The 21,012-nt window shown below is 37.0% G+C and overlaps 1 protein-coding gene across 3 annotated transcripts in view; it reads left to right on the top strand.

Annotated features, from left to right (window-relative positions):
* The window catches only part of bicra (BRD4 interacting chromatin remodeling complex associated protein), a 175,023-nt gene that overhangs the window by 148,895 nt on the left and 5,116 nt on the right, over nt 1-21,012 (top strand). For all 3 annotated transcript variants that reach the window (XM_051936195.1, XM_051936191.1, XM_051936187.1), the window contains 8 exons: nt 456-1,325; nt 3,499-3,763; nt 3,871-3,977; nt 4,072-4,197; nt 5,112-5,164; nt 6,073-6,221; nt 13,877-13,971; nt 20,627-20,729. In XM_051936195.1, coding sequence (XP_051792155.1) covers nt 456-1,325; nt 3,499-3,763; nt 3,871-3,977; nt 4,072-4,197; nt 5,112-5,164; nt 6,073-6,221; nt 13,877-13,971; nt 20,627-20,729 — 1,768 coding nt within the window. The remainder of the gene's footprint in view (nt 1-455; nt 1,326-3,498; nt 3,764-3,870; nt 3,978-4,071; nt 4,198-5,111; nt 5,165-6,072; nt 6,222-13,876; nt 13,972-20,626; nt 20,730-21,012) is intronic.

Genomic DNA, 21,012 nt, shown 5'->3' with positions numbered 1-21,012 from the left:
CTGCTTGCAAGTAAAGGATTTTTTAAAAGTTTGAAAACATTTCTGGTGATCTGTCTTGTTCCCGAAACTTTTGACCTATTCTTTTGCCCTTGTTGTGATCCTTTCCAGTTTGTTCATTCTTTGTCTTTGTGCTGTCAGAAGATCTTTTTGTACTTTATGCCAGAAGGAAACATATTAGGACTATGTGAACCAGCAGAAAATTGAAATGCCCTTACCTCTACACAGTATACCAGAAATGTCACTCCCTAAAACTTCTTTACTGATCTGTGCTGATTTATTTTCCAGCAGCTGCTGCTTCTCCTAATTCTCGCCAATTGTCTATCAGCATACTACCATTAGCTTGTGATTTAAAGTTGCTCTCATAATATGCTACTGTCTGTAAACAGTTTTAAATTGAAAGCTAATTTATTACGTTTGCAAATGTCAGTAAAGTGAAGTTCTCATTTCTTTTTCAGATTCCTTCAGCTAGTCAACCACAAAAACTTGTGGGTGCTTCTCCCTCTCACACTCTACCTCACCCAACATCACTCAACGAGAGTACTCAGCAGCTTCAGCAGCAGCAACCCTTGCTTATTAGTCAAATGCAGTCTCCCCATCAGTCCAGGCCCCCATCTCAGCCCCAGCCCCTCTCTCGTCCACCTTCACAACCCCAGTCAAGGCCACCCTCGCAACCCCAGCAGCCTCTCTCACGACCTCCATCAGAGCCACCACTCTCCCGCTCATGTACACCATCTCAACTCTCTTTGCAACCATTATTCATCATTCAGAACCAGATAGGGGGATCCCCTCAACCTCAAGCAACACAGCAAGCCCCTCACCCTATGCGACCCCCATCTCAGCCTGCCAGCACACCACACCAGTCGCAATCACCTTTCCAGCAACCCCAGCTTCCACAAGCTCCACCTCTTCCCCTCACTTCACAGAGTGAGCAACATACCCCTCCACAGCAACAGCAGAACCTTTCCTCACCACAGCACCTTCAAGTACATCTGCCTTCACAGCAGACATCTGCTGTGACTTTGCCTGCTCTTAGCGCTGGACAGTTCCAGTTTCAGTTCCCAGTCCAACAGACTCATAGTTCTCTACACCCTCAGCAGACCACTCAACCTCAGCCACAACCACAGCCACCACCACCCCCTCCTGCTATTCCAGTTCAGGGTACCACAAACATAGGGGTAAAACCACAGCATACAGCCTCCCAGACACTGCACATGACAGCTGAGCAGCAGCAGACTCTGCAGATGGTAAGCGCACAGCTTCAGTCGTTGTCTACCATTGTGCAGCCAAATGCCCAGCAAAAACAATATAGAGAGAAGCTGCATCAGGTAAGATATTACTCCATTCCTGAGTACTTGTATGCTAACTTCAGAAGTGTCTTATATGACTTTGTAAATTATAGTTGTCTCAAATGATAAAAATTATGTATGTGGGCTATAGCAAGAACTGTGTTGGGATTGGTAAAGTGTTGGTAGAGTGGACAAAAATCTTTGTCAAGTGCCACATTCACAACAGACACTTTAGATGATACTCCTGATTAATTCAAGGCTTTTCAAAGTAAAGTAGCCACTTTGTGCAGTAATTCCAGGCAACCTTTTCTTGAACTTATATCCACCACAGACTTGAACAGTCACCACTTAGGTCATGCACTTCACTGATGACTCACCAGTCAGAGCATAATTCTAAAGCCCACCCTCTCAACTTTTATGAGTATTAATGTTTTCAATTCATCACATACTTTGTGTTATGTATAGCATTGCTAAAGTGATAAGAAATAATTGAATACATGTGGAAATAAGCAAAATAGCATTTCTTGAAACATTATTTATTTCTCGTCCCATATGATTGTCTTTTTATTTCTGCCACATTTCATGATTAATGTATTTATTTTTGTCCAAATGCTAAGAAGGACTAGGATGGATAAAACACTAGTATATATTCTCTCCATTAAATATAGAGCACTACTACAGATTACAACTGCATTTGTTTTAGCATTCAACAAACTCTTCTTAAGAATGCAAGTTATATACTGGCTTTTGAAGTTTAGGGATTTATGTGAAAATCGGTTAACCCTCTCTGTCCAACAAAAACACCTACTTTAATAATCTAATCAGTATGGTGTATGTATTGTTTTGTTTCAATCAAACAATATTCTGATTAGTTTGAAAGTATGAAGGGTGTCCTTCACTATGTCTAAAACTGATAAAAGCGATCACTGAAAACAAAGTTATTAGTAACTTCATTTATGGTTCATCTGCTATTTGTTTTCTTCTGCTATGCAAGTGTAGCATGCCATCAGCTTGAGTAAATGTTTTCAATAAATACGCACGGTACATATATATATATTTTTACATTATTTAACTACGTAACACACTAGTTGTTGCTCAAACTGAAAAAATAGAGCAAAGATATATGACCATAGGACAGTGCTATGGTACCCTTCTCTTTCGAAGCATTTCTTATTTACTATGGCTAATGAATTTTTGGGAGCTTTAATAAGAACCCAGTATAAGTTTCTGATTTTTTAAAGGGGCGACCTGGGTAACTAAAATGTTCCTGTTGGAAAAAATATAAAATTTTATCCAAAAGTGATAACTTTGTTTCTTAGTATTTGATTTAACTACTTGAATATTACTGTACACATACTTAATAATTATTTTGTCCCCTAACAAATCCATCCATCCATCCATTTTCCAACCCGCTGAATCCGAACACAGGGTCACGGGGGACTGCTGGAGCCAATCCCAGCCAACACAGGGCACAAGGCAGGAACCAATCCCGGGCAGGGTGCCAACCCACCGCAGCCCCTAACAAATGCTTTTTACTATACATCCATCTTGATGGAAAATGCTTGGCTGGGGCAGAAGCAAATTAACACATTTTGTAAAGCAACATTTATTTGTCTATATGTATATAATGGGTATACCATATTTAAAAAAAAAAATCAATCCTTGTTTTGGTAGCAAACAGCCTTGCATGTCTAGCGGTAGATCAGTAGACAGACTATTTTTGTTTAGTAAAAGAAAAAAATCAACAGCTTTCACAGCAATGTTTACTTTCACATAAGATTTTTTTTAACATATGTATGTACACATATAGATGTATTTTGCATATGAGTGTGCATGTGTTTGTTTATATATATATATATATATATATATATATTCATGACATAAAAGCAGCGTGTTTTATTTACCCTCTATAGTGATAATTATTTGTTTGATTCGTTTTTAAAATCATGTGTATTCAGAAAAATGTTTATTTTCTTACACCATGACCATTTATACAATTTAACTTTTAACCAGGTTATTCTTTAGTAATAAAGTTTTAGAAATGGGTTATCCTTTTTCTTTAGTCATTTATAACATGCTGAATATGCATGTTAAATGTTCTCCTTTTTTTGGGGAAAAATGCATTCCTTTTTAATTTAAGGTATTTCTGAAGTTACATGTCCTTTTAGTTTAAATAATAATTGTATTATTTATTTATATTCTTTATCTCCAGATACAACAGAACATCATCATGCAAGCAACACAGCAGACATTGTCCTCCAGCCAGTCCCAGTCTAGTCCGAATCAGTTCAGCAGTTCACAACCTTCCATTTTGGTCAGTCAGCAAACCATAGCCTTACCAAGCAATCAGTCCAAGGTACAGCCACATCCAGAGTCTTCTCCAGCAAAGGTTACCACTCAGCCAGGTGCAGGAGCTCCTCCACAGCTAGCATCACTTCTGCAGCAAACGTCAGTGGTAGTGAAGACTCCCCCTACTGGTGAATTTATATTTTTAATAGTTCATTCACTCTTGCATGCACAGACTTAAAATGGGTAATTTTTTTTCTTGCCTGCTGAATACCCTTATTTTTATTTTTACCCCTAGCGGTTTCCAGTGGTGCTACACTAAATGAGGGCAAGGTGTTTTCTGCAGTAGGACCACTCAAGCAAACAACACAGATATCTCTTCCTCTATCATCACAGGGAGTTCAGGTATGACACTGAAATTGACAAATGTACACATGTTGTGGTGTGCCTGTTTTTATTATTCATATTTTATATATATTTCTCTTCTTTTTTTGTGCAGAGCAAAACAGGTGTTATCAGTTCCCTTCCAGGGCTAAGCCTTGGAAAAGGCCCTCTCCAAATACAGGTTTTAGGGGCAGGCATCTCTCAGATAGTTCCAACAACTACTGTCCAGTCACAGCCTCAGGTGAGATTAATGTTATGAATATCACTTATCAATATCTTTTGTAAACAATCTGTTTGTTTTTCTGGCCTGCAGTTTAGTTTAATATTGGCTACTATTTTGTATGTGGGTTTCTTTAACTGTTAACAGAACACTTTAATGTATTCAACAGTCAGATTACAATTTTTCAAAACACATTTAGTCTCTGTACTATTGTACACACATACATTGTCAACTTAGTATCATGTCACTGTAGATTCTGGCAAGCAGAAAATAAGCAACTGGTTTGAGCCTTTGAGTAAAATACCTTACCAGTGCTAGACACTTAAATAGTGAATCACATATTTTGGGACACAAGTCAAAATTAAGGGGAGGTACATACACAAGGGAAAGCAGGCAAATGATTGTTGGAATCTGGAGCATATTACACGGCTGCATGCTTGATGTAACATTGACAGTTTTTTTTAACAGTGTCTAAATAAGCTAGTTGGATAACGTCAGTGTTTATTGTTTTGATGAGTTTGAAGTTCTGAATGGTCTCCACTTGTTTATAAAACTACAAATGTACTTATGAACAGTTGTTTAAGTGACATGTACTAATGAGTACTGTATCATGCACATAGAAATATCTGAATGTCAGATTTTATACTTTACAGGAGGTTTATTTAAAAATATTGTCCTACCTCAAATGTAATTCTAAAAGTCAGTCAGTTATCAGTAAGGTCAAAACAAAAACCAAACTAAACAAGTAGTAAAATTAACCATCCACATTTACATTCATAATTTAGCTTTTGGTTGTCAGGTGGCCTAAATGGTAACTGGTAGTCATAGTAAATCTCTAGGAATATCTGCCTTCCCCTTAATTTAGTTGTTAATTGTAACTGAAATGTTCATTTTTAATATTTTAGTCAAATGTAAGTTTGACTTTGCATTTACAGGCAGGAAATACTTTGAAGAGGCCTTTTTCAGTGCAGCCTAGCAAAGAAGCTCGGTAAGGATTTTACTATAATATTTAAAGTAATGAAGGTGTGAGGATATCTCATTGTGTTATGTAAAAACTTTTTTTTTTTTTCGTGCCCTGTTCTTAAAAATTCCTGGATATATTAGCTTGAATAGTGAAATGCAGTGATTTAATCTGTATTGCACTAAATGTTACTGAGAGGATGTTGCTTAAACCTGTAGCATCTAAGTGAGTGGCACTGGCCTACAAAGAGTTGCTTGTATATTTGTTTAGCTACATTTCTATGGACAGCTTTGTAATGCAGTCTGACAAAGGAATACTTTTCACTAAAAAAGAAAGATTGTAAATTTTAAATTTGTGTCCTAATTATGTTTTATTTTGCATGTGTCCTAGATGTACTGTCCAGTAACACTTCATTCTTTTGTAACACATGAGATAGTAAAGAAATTCAACATTTCCTTCAAGGAACAAGTTGAGCATTCACTTTTCCCAGTTAATTAATATATATATATGGTAAAGAAAGTACTGCATCATATGCAAATATATGTAGGGTCACTGCAAAAGAGATTAATTTTAGCATGTTATTGGAACTGCTGACCAAAACGGGCAACATCTTTGTGGAAATCTACAGTAAATTTTAATACTATGACTTACGTTTTTATAGTGTTTGTAGGTCTGCAATTTGTAGCTAGGCCTACATTTCATCTACAGTTTTAATTGTAACACTGCTGTTACATTGGCCAAGGAAGTAATTAGTGCCTCATCAACTTTTGCAGGTAAAATAGGCTACAGTATGTTTAGGCTTAATATTATACTCATAATTTGAGATAAACCGCTGCATTGTAGCCCGGTTTATCTTTTTCAGTCAGAAGATGAAATACAAACTTTGGGAAAATCAAATGAATATTTTCACTAAACTTCTGTGTGTTTCTGACAAGGATACTGGAGCAATTACGGAAGCAGCAAGGATCAGTGCTGCACCCGGATTATCAGGCGCCATTCCGTTCATTTGAAGACGCACTACAAAGATTACTGCCCTACCATCTCTACCAGGGTACTCCTTCTTCTAGCCATGATTATGACAAAGGTACTACAACCTGTTGAAACTTTTGCACAAGTCCATTATGACTAGATCATTAGTATTTGTTTTGGTTGAATGTTTATATTAGAATAATAACTTTTTGCATTATTTATGAAATTGATTTGTAAATATATTTGGCAATATTTTTCAGTATATTAACAAAATAGCAAATACATTATTAGTTGCTTTGCTCCTGTCAGGGTTTATTTAGAACCAATGGTGATCGATTTCATGATACTGAATTGGCCAATTCAAGTACAAATTCTGATTTTTTTTTTTTTCTTTTTCTCCCCCTTTTAAGTCTCTTTGCACTAAGCTACGAAGTAACCAGGCCCATACAAGACTTCTGTTCTATATTAAAGTGTTGACTTTGGTATTTTTATAATTAAACAAAAGACTACAGGTGCTGCCTGTTCATTTTTTACTAACAAAATAAAATAATGTAGACATATTGTTCAGTGATTATAAAAATACTAAAATAAATAAAATTCCCTGAAAATAACATACTTTTCTTAACTAATAAAATATGTACCGAACACATTTATCAATAATACATATGGCATTAAAGAAAACAAAATGCTTCTCATAATTACAAGCTGTCATATTATTCTGTAATATACTTATCTGAAACAAGCTTAATCTTTAAAGGGTAGTTTTCACCATTTTTGTGACAAAAAATATATTCTCACACATTGATTCAATTAATTGATATTGGTAGTTAAACACTACTTAAATGTAAACATACTAGGTTTTAATCATTAATTGCACCTCAATATACATTTACTATATGTATACAGTTTTTGTTTTTTTGTAGTGTACCAACTAGACCAATGTGAATTTCCCCTTGGGATTAATAAAGTATCTATCTGTCTGTCTCTGTCTGTCTGTGAGGTGTAATTATACATATGAATTACCATTTTTAAGATGCAGTACTTGTTTCTTACCAAAACTTCTATAGTATCTCACATACAAACAAAAAATAAACACAGTACAAACCTTTAAAAAAGTTGCAAATCTATCAAATATTCATAAGATGTTTATAAAGAAGATACAAGACTAACGTGTTTAACAAGTTTACAAGTAAAATAGAGAAATTATACTGTTATGTTAACAAGCCTTTTGTTTGCTAAGCAGCAATTTATTCTTTTTATTTTCTTTTAGTAATTGAAATGGTAATTTGCTGTACTTAACACAAGCTTATATACCATCCAAATTAAGATGAGCAATGTATGCTTTAATTAAAGAAAAAAAACAAAAAGCTCTGAATTTATTAAAATAGCTTTTCTTGTCATTTGTCTACTTGCACAGGATAACTCCTCAGATTCAATTCTTTTATCTCATTACTCCACTTTCTTTAATATAAAGTCTAATATTCCAATCATCTCTGGTAAAATCTGCCTTGCTGTTCTCTGTTTACAAGAAGTTACTCAGCTTCCATAACACCTTGCATGAAGAAGCACCACACCTAATTACCGTAAAGCTTAGAAAAGCAGATACAGAAAAAAAATGTGTGATTGGCCAATTTACTAATCACCAATTGAGTCTTGTAATGAAAACTGTCAGACTATCAATCATAGCATCATTATTAAATTAGCAATTAAATTGTATAACTTCTGTAATAAAAAACTTAATTTGTATGACTATGAATACCTATAGATGATTCTGAATAAAATTTAATTATCTGCTTAATTTCAAAAATATCAGTTATTAAAAAAAATTAACTGAGAGTTAACTATAAACATATAAAATATTCTAAAGGCCAGATGGTTGTGAAGAGGTGGAATATAAGCTTTCCACGTGCAAATTGTGAAGTTCTATAACCTCTTGGTGTTCTTCATAAAATATATGTTAAAAGTGATGATTTATATACCTGATAGAGAGAAACTAGCAAAGAAATTGTTTAATAGAAAAGTAACAAACAGCTGTATGACTAGCTCTAGCAGGAGGAAGGGTTGTCCAAGGTATGAAAAGTATTGATGTAGACATTTTGATAGCCTGTTGCATTGTTTATTAGTTTTCCCAGGTCCCTTCCATTTCTGTAACCACTGAAGCCAGCATTAGTATCCATGCAGCCAGCTACAATGTATTGGTCAGAATACCTGCCCATAAACCAAATACAGTGATCCCTCGCTATATCGCGCTTCGCCTTTCGCGGCTTCACTCTATCGCGGATTTTATATGTAAGCATATTTAAATATATATCGCGGATTTTTTGCTGGTTCGCGGATTTCTGAGGACAATGGGTCTTTTAATTTCTGGTACATGCTTCCTCAGTTGGTTTGCCCAGTTGATTTCATACAAGGGACGCTATTGGCAGATGGCTGAGAAGCTACCCAACTTACTTTTCTTTCTCTCTCTCTTGCGCTGACTATCTGTGATCCTGACATAGGGGGTGTGAGCAGGGGGGCTGTTCGCACACCTAGACGATATGGACGCTCGTCTAAAAATGCTGAAAGGTTATCTTCACGTTGCTACCTTCTGTGTGCAGCTTTTAAGTATGCTGCACGGTGCTTCGCATACTTAAAAGCTCAAAGGGCACGTATTGATTTTTGACTTTGTTTTTCTCTCTCTCTCTCTGTCTGCTCCTGACGGAGGGGGTGTGAGCTGCCGCCTTCAACAGCTTTATAACGGCGGTGCTTCGCATACTTAAGCCAAACAACCCTATTGATTTGTTTGCTTTCCCCTCTGTTTCCTTTGAAGAGGAAGATATGTTTGCATTCTTTTAATTGTGAGACAGAACTGTCATCTCTGTCTTGTCATGGAGCACAGTTTAAACTTTTGAAAAAGAGACAAATGTTTGTTTGCAGTGTTTGAATAACGTTCCTGTCTCTCTACAACCTCCTGTGTTTCTGCGCAAATCTGTGACCCAAGCATGACAATATAAAAATAATCATATAAACATATGGTTTCTACTTCGCGGATTTTCTTATTTCGCGGGTGGCTCTGGAACGCAACCCCCGCGATGGAGGAGGGATTACTGTAGTTCGCTATTGGTGCTTGCTCAGTTATTGCTGCATTAGCGGTGTGCTTTTTAGTGTCTGTGCTTTGCCCAGTCATATCTCTTTTATGGTATACTCCTTGTGTTTATTATTTTGCTGAAACTTTAATTGGTTTCACTTTCACTATCCCAATCAACTGGTAGCTGAACTGATAAAAGCCTCTTTCAAAGATGTCACTGATGAGAGACAGCAGGTGCTTCTTATGTCACTGTGGGATTTCCCATCTGTTATATACTGCACCCTTTCCTTGTTCCAGGACATTCAGAAAAATGAAATAAAGCTCAGCAAAGCTTTTTAGTTGGAGTGTTTACACTTTTTTTTATTTGGCCATATGCTGATGACCACCTGACTTGAGTCTTTGCCCTTCTGGTGTGCTGTGCATACCATCCACTGTGTATGTGATGATTAGAGTCCTTATTCTAACTCAAATATCTTTTACTTTGTGCAAACTTTTCTGTATTTTGAAATTAAGGAATCCACTGTAAGAAACTATATCTAATACAGTATAGCCTTAAGTTATGTAAATTCAATTTTGCACAAAATGGTAACAGACTATAAAAATAGAAGGAAAAAGTGCAAAAAGTTGAACTTGGCATTACACATGGTGACAGACGTTTTTCTTATTTTGAGCAAGAGAAGACTGCTCGTCCTGTCTGTTACTGCAGCATGAGTGACTCTTGTCCTCTTGTACTTTGAGGCAGCAGTGCAAGAAAGAAGAAAACATCTACTGGGGAACACTGTTTTTTTCATCCACACGAGTGTGAGAAGAATGCCATGTACTTTTGCTAAGATTCCTTCATGGTTGCATGCAGTGGCATGAGAGTAAGGAAAACAAGTGTGCCCTGCTATACTCTTCTTCACTTACAATCACTGCTGCAATGTTTACTCCATATACTCTTGTGCTGTCTCAGCTCTACATTAGTGCTGTCAAATTAGCGAAAAAATAAGATTTGAATATTCAAATTAACAAAATATTTGAATATATTCAAATCTACTTGAACACTTGTGTTTTGTTAAGGTTTATTATCATGGTAAAGACCACACTCGCGGCCACAGCAGGAATGAACACAAATGGGGGGTTGGGGGTGGGGGGGTTTTGGGGGAAGGAGGATCCTAGCAGTACTTGGGCAACTGCTATTCAAATATAAAAGCAATCAAAATTCCCAGCATCTGAACAACCCTTCTCCTCCCCCTCCAGTGTAGTACTGATGGCTGGGTGTGAAAGTCCTTCTTATGACAGTGAGCCATAAAATTAGCCAAGAAAAGGAGCTGAAACCCATACAACACGCACACGCGCCAGCACTGCACTTCCATTCATTATTATTAATATCATGAAGCACTTATGGGACTGTTACATAGGTCATCGACACTGTGCTGATGTCCTGCAGTGCAAACATATTGTGTTTTGCTGCCAAACAGGGACAGGCAGAGCAGTTTTAGATCAGGACCAGTACAGGTCAGTGAGTATAATGGCGACAGGGTAAGAACAGTAGGAAAACTATAAAAGCAGGCAAGAAGCTTGCACGTCAAAGGCGGACTTTGTTTTATTATTTTCTATGTGTGCAAAAGGCATTGGCAGGTTACAGTTAATATCATGACATTTGGAATAAAAAGCCAGTCAGCACCTGTGGACTCATTCAGAAAAATGGAATCGTCATACAGTAATCCCTCGCTATATCGCGCTTCAACTTTCGCGGCTTCACTCTATCGCGGATTTTATATGTAAGCATATTTAAATATATATCACAGATTTTTTTGCTGGTTCGCGGATTTCTGCGGACAATGGGTCTTTTAATTTCTAGTACATGCTTCCTCAGTTGGTTTGCCCAGTTGATTTCATACAAGGGACGCTATTGGCAGATGGCTGAGAAGCTACCCAACCAGAGCACGTATTACGTATTAAATAATACTCCTCAAATATATTGTGAGCACGGGGGCTGTTCGCACCACTGGAGGATACGACCGCTCCTCAAAAAACGCTGAAAGATTACCTTCACATTGCTCTCTTCCATGCTGGGCTTACATATGGCTGCTTTGTCAAGCGATATGCTTCCCGCACTGTGCTTCACATACTTAAAAGATCAAACAGCACGTATTGATTTTTGGTTGTTTGCTTTTTTCTCTCTCTCTTTCTCTCTTGCTCGGACACTCTCTGCTCCTGACGGAGGAGGTGTGAGCAGGGGGGCTGTTCGCACCCCTAGACGATACGGACACTCGTCTAAAAATGCTGAAAGATTACCTTCACGTTGCTCCCTTCTGTGCAGCTGCTTTGTCAAGCGACATACTTCCCGCACGGTGCTTCGCATACTTAAAAGCTCGAAGGGCACGTATTGATTTTTGATTGATTGTTTTTCTCTGTCTCTCTCACTCTCTCTGACATTCTCTGCTCCTGACGGAGGGGGTGTGAGCAGAGGGGCTGTTTGCACACTGGCCTAGAGGATACGGACGCTCCTCTAAAAAATGCTGAAAGACTACGTTTACATTGTAGATCCTTGCAGCTGCTTTGTCCGGCGCTGCTTCGCATACTTAAAAGCCAAACAGCCCTATTGATTTTTGATTGTTTGCTTTTTTCTCTCTCTGTGACATTTTCTGCTCCTGATGCGCACTCCTTTGAAGAGGAAGATATGTTTGCATTCTTTTTTAATTGTGAGACGGAACTGTCATCTCTGTCTTGTCATGGAGCACAGTTTAAACCTTTGAAAAAGAGACAAATGTTTGTTTGCAGTGTTTGAATAACGTTCCTGTCTCTCTACAACCTCCTGTGTTTCTGTGCAAATCTGTGACCCAAGCATGACAATATAAAAATAACCATATAAACATATGGTTTCTACTTCGCGGATTTTCACCTTTCGCAGGGGGGTCTGGAACGCAACCCCCGCGATAGAGGAGGGATTACTGTAGTATCAAGTCAGTGTCTGCACAATCTGTACTTTTTTCTCCTTTACAGATGCAGAATGCTGAATTAGGACCCCCACAAACTTCTTGGTGATGTAGCTCCTTAAGAGATTGTTAATCATACCTTTTTTTTTTTTTTTTTTTTAAACAGTGCTGCAAGTGGACACCAGGTCATTTAATTCAGTGTGATACAGTATTTCTTAGTTTTGATTTCTGTGCAACCCTTAATTGCTTTATTAGGAGACCCTCCTGCATTTCAGCAGTCAGATACCCCATTGTTTGCTCGTGCATGTGGGGTCCACATAATTATTTTTACTTTTGTTTCTCCTTAAGTTTCACATATAATTGTTTCTTCTAACTTGCCATGTGTATCTTCTCTTTCCTAGAAACAAAATGACTGTCATTTTTATAAAGAAATGCACTGTTCCAAGGTGTCTAATAGCCTGACTTACCAATGTATGTGGTTATGTTATGTTCAAAGCTACATCTGTTCACTTACATATTAGAAGGCTACATTAGAAGCAACTGATGTATATACAGTAATTCATACTTTAACCTATACCAATTAATATATGTTTGCTGTACTCGGTCTATAAATTATGTATACTCAACCTTAGTAACTTCTACTAAAATCACCTTGGGTCTCTATAGGAATGCTGTGTAGTTAATTCTTTTCCATTTGGTCGTACCTTTCCTGATACTTATATTATTTTGATCTTCACACTTATTTCAGATCACACAGAACAAGAAATGTGATTTTCAGGCATTTTGAACATTTTTTCCTATTGCAAACAATGTCTTTAACAGAAGCAGTATTTTTACATTAATTACATATAAGCAACAGATATTTGTGTACTTGACAACATAGCAGATAAGGTAGAAATTAGTTCTTTGCTTTCTATACAGTATAGAAAAAAGAATTGTGTTTGGAATTGAAATTTCAACTTTTCTGGATTTTTTTTCTCATTTAAGTAATTTTGGAATTCTAGAGTACAACTTCACCTTAGTTTAAATGCGTGTATGTATGTGTATCTTATTAACTTGTGAATTTATTTACCAATCGCAATCACATTTGATACTTTTATTAGAATCAATAAACAGAAGAATCCAGTTTTGTAATGTCTTGTAGGTTGGTGCCTTCTTTGTCATTTCATAAATGTCTGTATTTACAGTTCTTGTCTAAAAAACATAATTGTTGGATAAATTGAATAAATCTTATATAGTTTATAAAATCCTAATATTTACATATTAAAGTACTAAACTAATAAAGGTTAATTAATTTCTCCCATCATCCCTGCCTAACTGACGTTTCGTTGAAAGCTGGCTGAAATGTCAGTATAATTGCATCCATTTGTTGTCTATTCATACCTTCAAACTGTGTTTTGATCGCTTTTAAGCTAGATGCATTTGTGATGGCTTTCGCAGAATAAAGAGAATATCCCATAGCTGTGAGTTACAAATTGTTGATATTGAATTATAGGACGATAGATCCTTATTTTTATTAAACTTATTTTCTTGTGAAACTTGATTGATTGCTTTGATGTTTCAAGGTTACTTAGAGATTTTAGTTTTCATTATGAGTTCCTTTAAATTCTGAAACAATGATTGCGATTTGTTAAATTATTTTGTTGTTAAACTTAATAAAATCTTAATGAATGCTAGTTAAATATTCAACTCTAATTTGTACATTTTAGGTTTTTGTTATTTTCCTTTATTCCAATATTTAAAAGCAATAATGTAAACTTCTTTCATTTTTTAATATTTCAGTGGACGAGGAGTTTGAAAGTGTGTCAACCAGTCTGCTGAAAAGAACCCAGGCCATGCTCAACAAATACCGACTTTTGCTATTTGAGGAGTCCAGGGTAATTTCCATACATTAACTTCTTTTTAGAACTTAATTTCACTTAAACTGTTTTCAGTTTTGAGATGTTTACATTTGCATGTTTTTGTTTTACTACCTTCATAACTTATTTCCTGATGTCTTGAAGTCTCCATTAGCACATTAGTACAATTACTCAAACAATATCAGGTTGTGTGTTGAAGATCCCCAATGTATTACTGTCAAGTAACATCCGAGATCCATCATACTAATTCTCTTGATAAATTTGTGCACTTCTATCATGTCACCTTATAATCCTCATTTGCTTAAACTGAAAAAAGTCCTTAAGTCTTTCCTCACAACTCTCGAATCAACCTAGTCTTGCTTCTCTGGACTTTCTTTAGTACTGCTATGTCTCTTTTATATTATGGAGAATAACACTGCACACACTAATGAAACCTTACAAGTACAAATATATAGTTTAAATATTACCTTTCTTGAATTAATAATAGACTGTAGACCATGTTATCTAACGTAACATCTTATTAAGCACTTTAATTGCTTTTGTACAAGGTTTGAATATGGTTAGTGACATATTCGTTATAATTACTGCATCCCACTCATAAGGTGCACTTTAAAGTTTCTGATTCTCCCTGAGTATTAAAATCGAATGCTTTGAATTCCTATGTGTAATGTTTTACATTTATTTACACTAAATTTTACCTGCTTCAGAATATCTTTGAATTCTACCCAGGTCCATCTGTATAATTCAGGTGATACTAGGTGGTGTAACATTTCAGTATAATCTGCAAGCATTACTAATGTGTATGAAATACTCAGAACTGTAGCAGCCCAAGCACTAATTAATCCCTGAGAGTCATCATTTTTAACATCCCATAATTGGGGGAAAAAGTTTTTTTCACAGCTTCTCAGTGCCTTGGTGAACTCTAGTTCTGTTGTAACCTGTCATGATGCTACATGTCCTGTCTGTTCCAAAACGTATGCCAATGCGCCCCCTCTTTTCTGAGGAGGCTACCTTGTCACTTCTACTCCACAGTTACGCATGTAGCTTTTTAAATTTTTCCTATAGATATGGCAATATAACATTATCTTTGTCATTTGTTTTAATGTGGATAATAATAACTGCATCCACTTCTGCACTGGCCAGCAGTCAATTTATCAATCCAAGGATGTCTCCCATTTATCCATTAAGACGGTAACAAACTGTTATAAGACTCTGTCATCCTCCTTTCCCCAACCACCTAATAATTGATTTCCCCAAAATCACTAGTCCTTTCAAAGGGATGACTGTGAGTCATCTCCTCAAGGTCCTAAAAACAGTTGCACACCTCTAACTCAAGGATTGATGTCCCTTTACAGTATACTCCTCTTACTTTGCTCTTAAGAGTCAATGGGTCACAGTCAGACCAATCTTTCTGGACTAAAGTCTCTTCCTGTGCCAGTTTAGGGGTTCATACTATCTCCCTAAAAGATACATAGGCAAGATCTTCCAGTTCTCTAGAACAACACAGGCTGGTTACCTCTTTCTAATGTTCAGTGACCATAAGCTGATGGGGCTGGATTAGCTGACATCTCCTACAAAGACATGCCACCGGAATGCAGATTTGTTTGGGTTCCTTTTTAAATGCCATTCAAAACAAAAAAAATAATTTTGACCTTAAAGAATGTACTGTAGCTGTTTAATACCTATTGAACCCATTTTAAGTACTCATTTTTGATATTAATACTTGAATTTTCAACACACATTCAACATTACTGCACATTAACTGCTTGCTTTCTATAGCTGTATCTGTGTATAACTATAGATACAGTACAATTAAATACAGTAGAACTTATTTTTTCTATAGTGCTTTTCAGTTACTACAGGCACAGTGTGCTGTGGACAATTATTAGTCAAACTGCAAGTATGGATAGTATAGATTATTACACACATAAATACAGATTTTATAAAACTCAAAGAACAATATAGAAACTGATTAAAACTAAATGGAAACCAACAATATCTTTTCCAAAAATGAATTGGTGTACCATGGCCTATTGACAATGGAGGAGAATAAAAAATACAGATATGTACATACTTGCACATTCATACTTCTTTAAAAAAAAAAAAAAATACAAAATATACTGTATGTTTTAGGCACAAGGTATCAAAGTTTTAACCATAAGGCAAATCTTGATAAAATTATATTAAGACCAAACATTTTATAGTATTTCGTGGTGAAGAACTTTGCTCTTCTCCCGTTTACTTCTGTGACTGTCTCCTCACTGCTTTCTTTCTCACTATTATAGCCCATTAAGGCTGCCCACATTTTTTCTGATTGTGCCCTTTACTCTAGCTCTTCTTTTATCGTAGGTGCCCGACCTCTTGAGCATGATATAACTGTCATGTCTAGTGTTATTTTCTGAACGTCATTCCTTCTTTCTTGAATACAATGCCAGTTGATTATTTTCTTACTGTTCCTTTAGCCCGAGTCACCACTTCCCCAGTATGCACAGCGGAGTTTAACACAGAAGCACTTACATACAGATATTGCTCCTGTGCATAGTACCATACATTCCCTTAATGTCAGACAAAAAACTTATAGTAACATACTGTCATTTAATTGTTTGTATACTCAAGCAACCTACTTCGTCAAGTCCACCAAAAAAGTATAATGATTACATGCAAAATGTGCTTTGGACTGAACTCGTATCAATGATTTCTCATAGTGTACAGTGAAGCACCTGTTTATAAATATTGGAAACACTCGTCTACTTCCCAGATCTTTTTCACTTGTCATGTTCAATCACGGAAACTACAGCCACTAATAAACTCATCAGTAAGCTGTAATGTAAATGGCCTTAAAATAAATAAGGGTGTGAATAACTAGGGTAGACACTTAATGAACTTAATTCTCTAATATGAGTATGTTTAGAGTTTGTGGCATGCTATTGAGATTGCTTGTGGAAGTTTAGGGGGACCAGGCAGCAGTTTTCCTTTGGGGCCCAAAGACCCAGTGTAAAAGTTTATATCATAGGTTGTGAGGAAGAAGTTCAAGAGTGGTTTGACATACTTACAATAATATCAGCAGGCTGCAACTCCTGTGTGTTCATGTGCTGTAATTCAGATAAATTGTTGTGTGTTGTTTGCATGACTTCTTACATTATCTTAAGGCATAGTGGCTCCAAAAATATAAATTTTTTTGGTAAGGCCATTCTTTTGAATATACAACTTGGAAGTGATAAACAGCTTTATAAGATAGTGTTTAATTGTACAGTATATGCACTATGTGTGTGTGTGTGTATGTATATGTGTGTGTGTATATGTGTGTGTATGTATATATATATATATATATATATATATATATATATATATATATATATATACATACATATACACACAGTATATACACTGCCTGGCCAAAAAAAAGTCGCCACCTGGATATAACTAAGCAAATAGGTACGAGCCTCCTATTGGATAATTACTGCATGGGCGATTATCTTTCTGCTGGCAACAAGTTATTTAACCCCAACTGGTGCAATGAGTTGCTTCTCATTTCTTAAACAACCATGTCGAAAGACGCATCTCGTGGTCGTGGAAAAGATGTTAGTCTGTTTGAGAAGGGTCAAATCATTGCCATGCATCAAGCAGAGAAAACATCTAAGGAGACTGCAGAAACTACTAAAATTGGGTTAAGAACTGTCCAACACATTATTTAAAACTGGAAGGATAGTGGGGACCCATCGTCTTCGAGGAAGAAATGTGGCCGGAAAAAAATCCTGAATGATCGTGATTGGCGATCACTTAAACGTTTGGTGAAATCATATCGAAGAAAAACAACAGTAGAACTCAGGTCTATGTTTAATAGTGAAAGTAAGAGCATTTCTACACGCACAATGCGAAGGGAACTCAAGGGATTGGGACTGAACAGACGTGTAGCCGTAAGGCACAGGCATATTCCAAGATGACAATGCCAGGATTCATCGGGCTCAAATTGTGAAAGAGTGGTTCAGGGAGCATGAGACATCATTTTCACACATGGATTAGCCACCACAGAGTCCAGACCTTAACCCCATTGAGAATCTTTGGGATGTGCTGGAGAAGGCTTTGCGCAGCGGTCAGACTGTACCATCATCAATGCAAGATCTTGGTGAAAAATGAATGCAACACTGGATGGAACTAAATCTTGTGACATTGCAGAAGCTTATCGAAACAATGCCACAGCGAATGCGTGCCGTAATCAAAGCTAAAGGCGGTTTAACGAAATATTAGAGTGTGTGACCTTTTTATTTGGTGGCGACTTTTTTTTTGGCCAGGCAGTGTGTGTGTATGTGTATGTATATATAATATAGTGGGGCAAAAAAGTATTTAGCCACCAATTGTGCAAGTTTTCCCACTTAAAAAGATGAGCGAGGCCTGTAATTTTCATCATAGGTATACCTCAACTATGAGAGACAAAATGAGAAAAAAAAATCCAGAAAATCACACTGTCTGATTTTTGCAGAATTTATTTGCAAATTATGGTGGAAAAAAAGTATTTGGTCAATAACAAAAGTTCATCTCAGTACTTTGTTATATACCCTTTGTTGGCAATGGCAGAGGTCAAACGTTTTCTGTAAGTCTTCACAAGGTTTTCACACACTGTTGCTGGTATTTTGGCCCATTCCTCCATGCAGATCTCCTCTAGAGCAGTGATGTTTTGGGGCTGTCGATGGGCAACATGGACTTTGAACTCCCTCCAAAGATTTTCTATGGGGTTGAGATCTGGAGACTGGCTAGGCCACTCCAGGACCTTGAAATGCTTCTTACAAAGCCACTCCTTCGTTACCCGGGCGGTGTGTTTGGGATCATTGTCATGCTGAAAGACCCAGCCACATTTCATCTTCAATGCCCTTGCTGATGGAAGGAGGTTTTCACTCAAAATCTGACGATACGTGGCCCCATTCATTCTTTCCTTTACATGGATCAGTCATCCTGGTCCCTTTGCAGAAAAACAGCCCCAAAGCATGATGTTTCCACCCCCATGCTTTACAGTAGGTATGGTGTTCTTTGGATGCAACTCAGCATTCTTTCTCCTCCAAACACGACGAGTAGAGTTTTTACCAAAAAATTCTATTTTGGTTTCATCTGACCATATGACATTCTCCCAATCCTCTTCTGGATCATCCAAATGCTCTCTAGCAAACTTCAGACGGGCCTGCACATGTACTGGCTTAAGCAGGGGGACACGTCTGGCGCTGCAGGATTTGAGTCCCTGGCGGCGTAGTGTGTTACTGATGGTAGCCTTTGTTACTTTGGTCCCAGCTCTCTGCAGGTCATTCACTAGGTCCCCCTGTGTGGTTCTGGGATTTTTGCTCACCGTTCTTGTGATCATTTTGACCCCACGGGGTGAGATCTTGCGTGGAGCCCCAGATCGAGGGAGATTATCAGTGGTCTTGTATGTCTTCCATTTTCCAATAATTGCTCCCACAGTTGATTTTTTCACACCAAGCTGCTTACCTATTGCAGATTCAGTCTTCCCAGCCTGGTGCAGGTCTACAATTTTGTTTCTGGTGTCCTTTGACAGCTCTTTGGTCTTGGCCATAGTGGAGTTTGGAGTGTGACTGTTTGAGGTTGTGGACAGGTGTCTTTTATATTGATAATGAGTTCAAACAGGTGCCATTAATACAGGTAACGAGTGGAGGACAGAGGAGCCTCTAACAGAAGAAGTTACAGGTCTATGAGAGCCAGAAATCTTGCTTGTTTGTAGGTGACCAAATACTTATTCTCCACCATAATTTGCAAATAAATTCTTCAAAAATCAGACAATGTGATTTTCTGGATTTTTTTTTCTCATTTTGTCTCTCATAGTTGAGGTATACCTATGATGAAAATTACAGGCCTCTCTCATCTTTTTAAGTGGGAGAACTTGCACAATTGGTGGCTGACTAAATACTTTTTTGTCCCACTGTATATATAATATATATAGTGAACAAAACAGAGGAAAACAATTAAATGAAGAGTTGGGGAGTCCACCCGGTATAAGCACCACAAATAATGTGTTAGAGTAGTCATAAAGGACTGAGTCACGATAGACTGAATAGGAGAGGGAAGGCTTGGGTTTTATAGGTGGAGGACAGGAAGTGGTGGATCCTCGGGTGGAAATGAGGTCTGCAGGAGTGCATGTTGTAGCAGTGGAAGTAGGAGTCGCCTTAGGTGGGCTTTCCTTCTGGTATTCTGTGGAAGAGGGGAAAAAAGGCATTAATACTGTTCATCAACCCCTGGCTCTGCATCTTACTCTCAGTTAAGCCCTTAGACTTCCCATGTGCACATATGTAATTATATATATATACACACACACACACACACATTCATTTTGTCAATTCCCAAGGAGAAATTCTTTTCATATGACAATTTGGGCATCTGAGCGCAGGGTCGGCTTTTGTGACTAATATTATTATTTAGCTAAATCCGTAAAACTTGATGCATTTTGATGTTATTTGAACAACAATAATCACTATTTTTGGGTCCAGGAAACGTAAAAAAAATAACTAGAAGTTCTTGTTATGAAAACTTGCATTGTGAAGTGGCTTTCAGGAATGGATTAGTTTTCATTAAGTAGTGGAAACTTATACATGGTTATATTTTTGAGTGTGTGTTTTGAGATTTCACTTCTATTGTTGTTTCTTCATTTTTTTTCAAATCTTTCTTCTCTCAGAGGCTTGGGCCCTCAGCCGAAATGGTCATGATTGACCGGATGTTCATTCAGGAAGAAAAGACAGCACTTTCTCAGGACAAAGTATTAGCAAAAGAAAAACCAGGTCAGTAAACATTTGACTTTTACTGAATAACTGTTTGAAATGCTTGTAACGAATACTTTATACCTTAATAATCATCCATTCCATACCAGAGTTGTTACACCAACACATCACTAGTCCTATTTGAGGGCTCCTTGCTTTTGTGATTTTTAGCCTTACGTTTGAGTGGAGAATGACCTGGAGAATTTAACAGATTAATTTAGTTTGAGGGTTAGAGACATGCGTATTGAAAAGACTGCTTTTGATTAAAGAAGAATGGAACTATTTTAAGCACATTTAAATGTAT

Source organism: Erpetoichthys calabaricus, chromosome 1 (genome assembly GCF_900747795.2).
Source record: "Erpetoichthys calabaricus chromosome 1, fErpCal1.3, whole genome shotgun sequence".
Lineage (NCBI taxonomy): Eukaryota > Metazoa > Chordata > Cladistia > Polypteriformes > Polypteridae > Erpetoichthys > Erpetoichthys calabaricus.
Note: the sequence above shows the minus strand (reverse complement) of the source record. Positions and strands in the feature narration are given on the sequence as shown.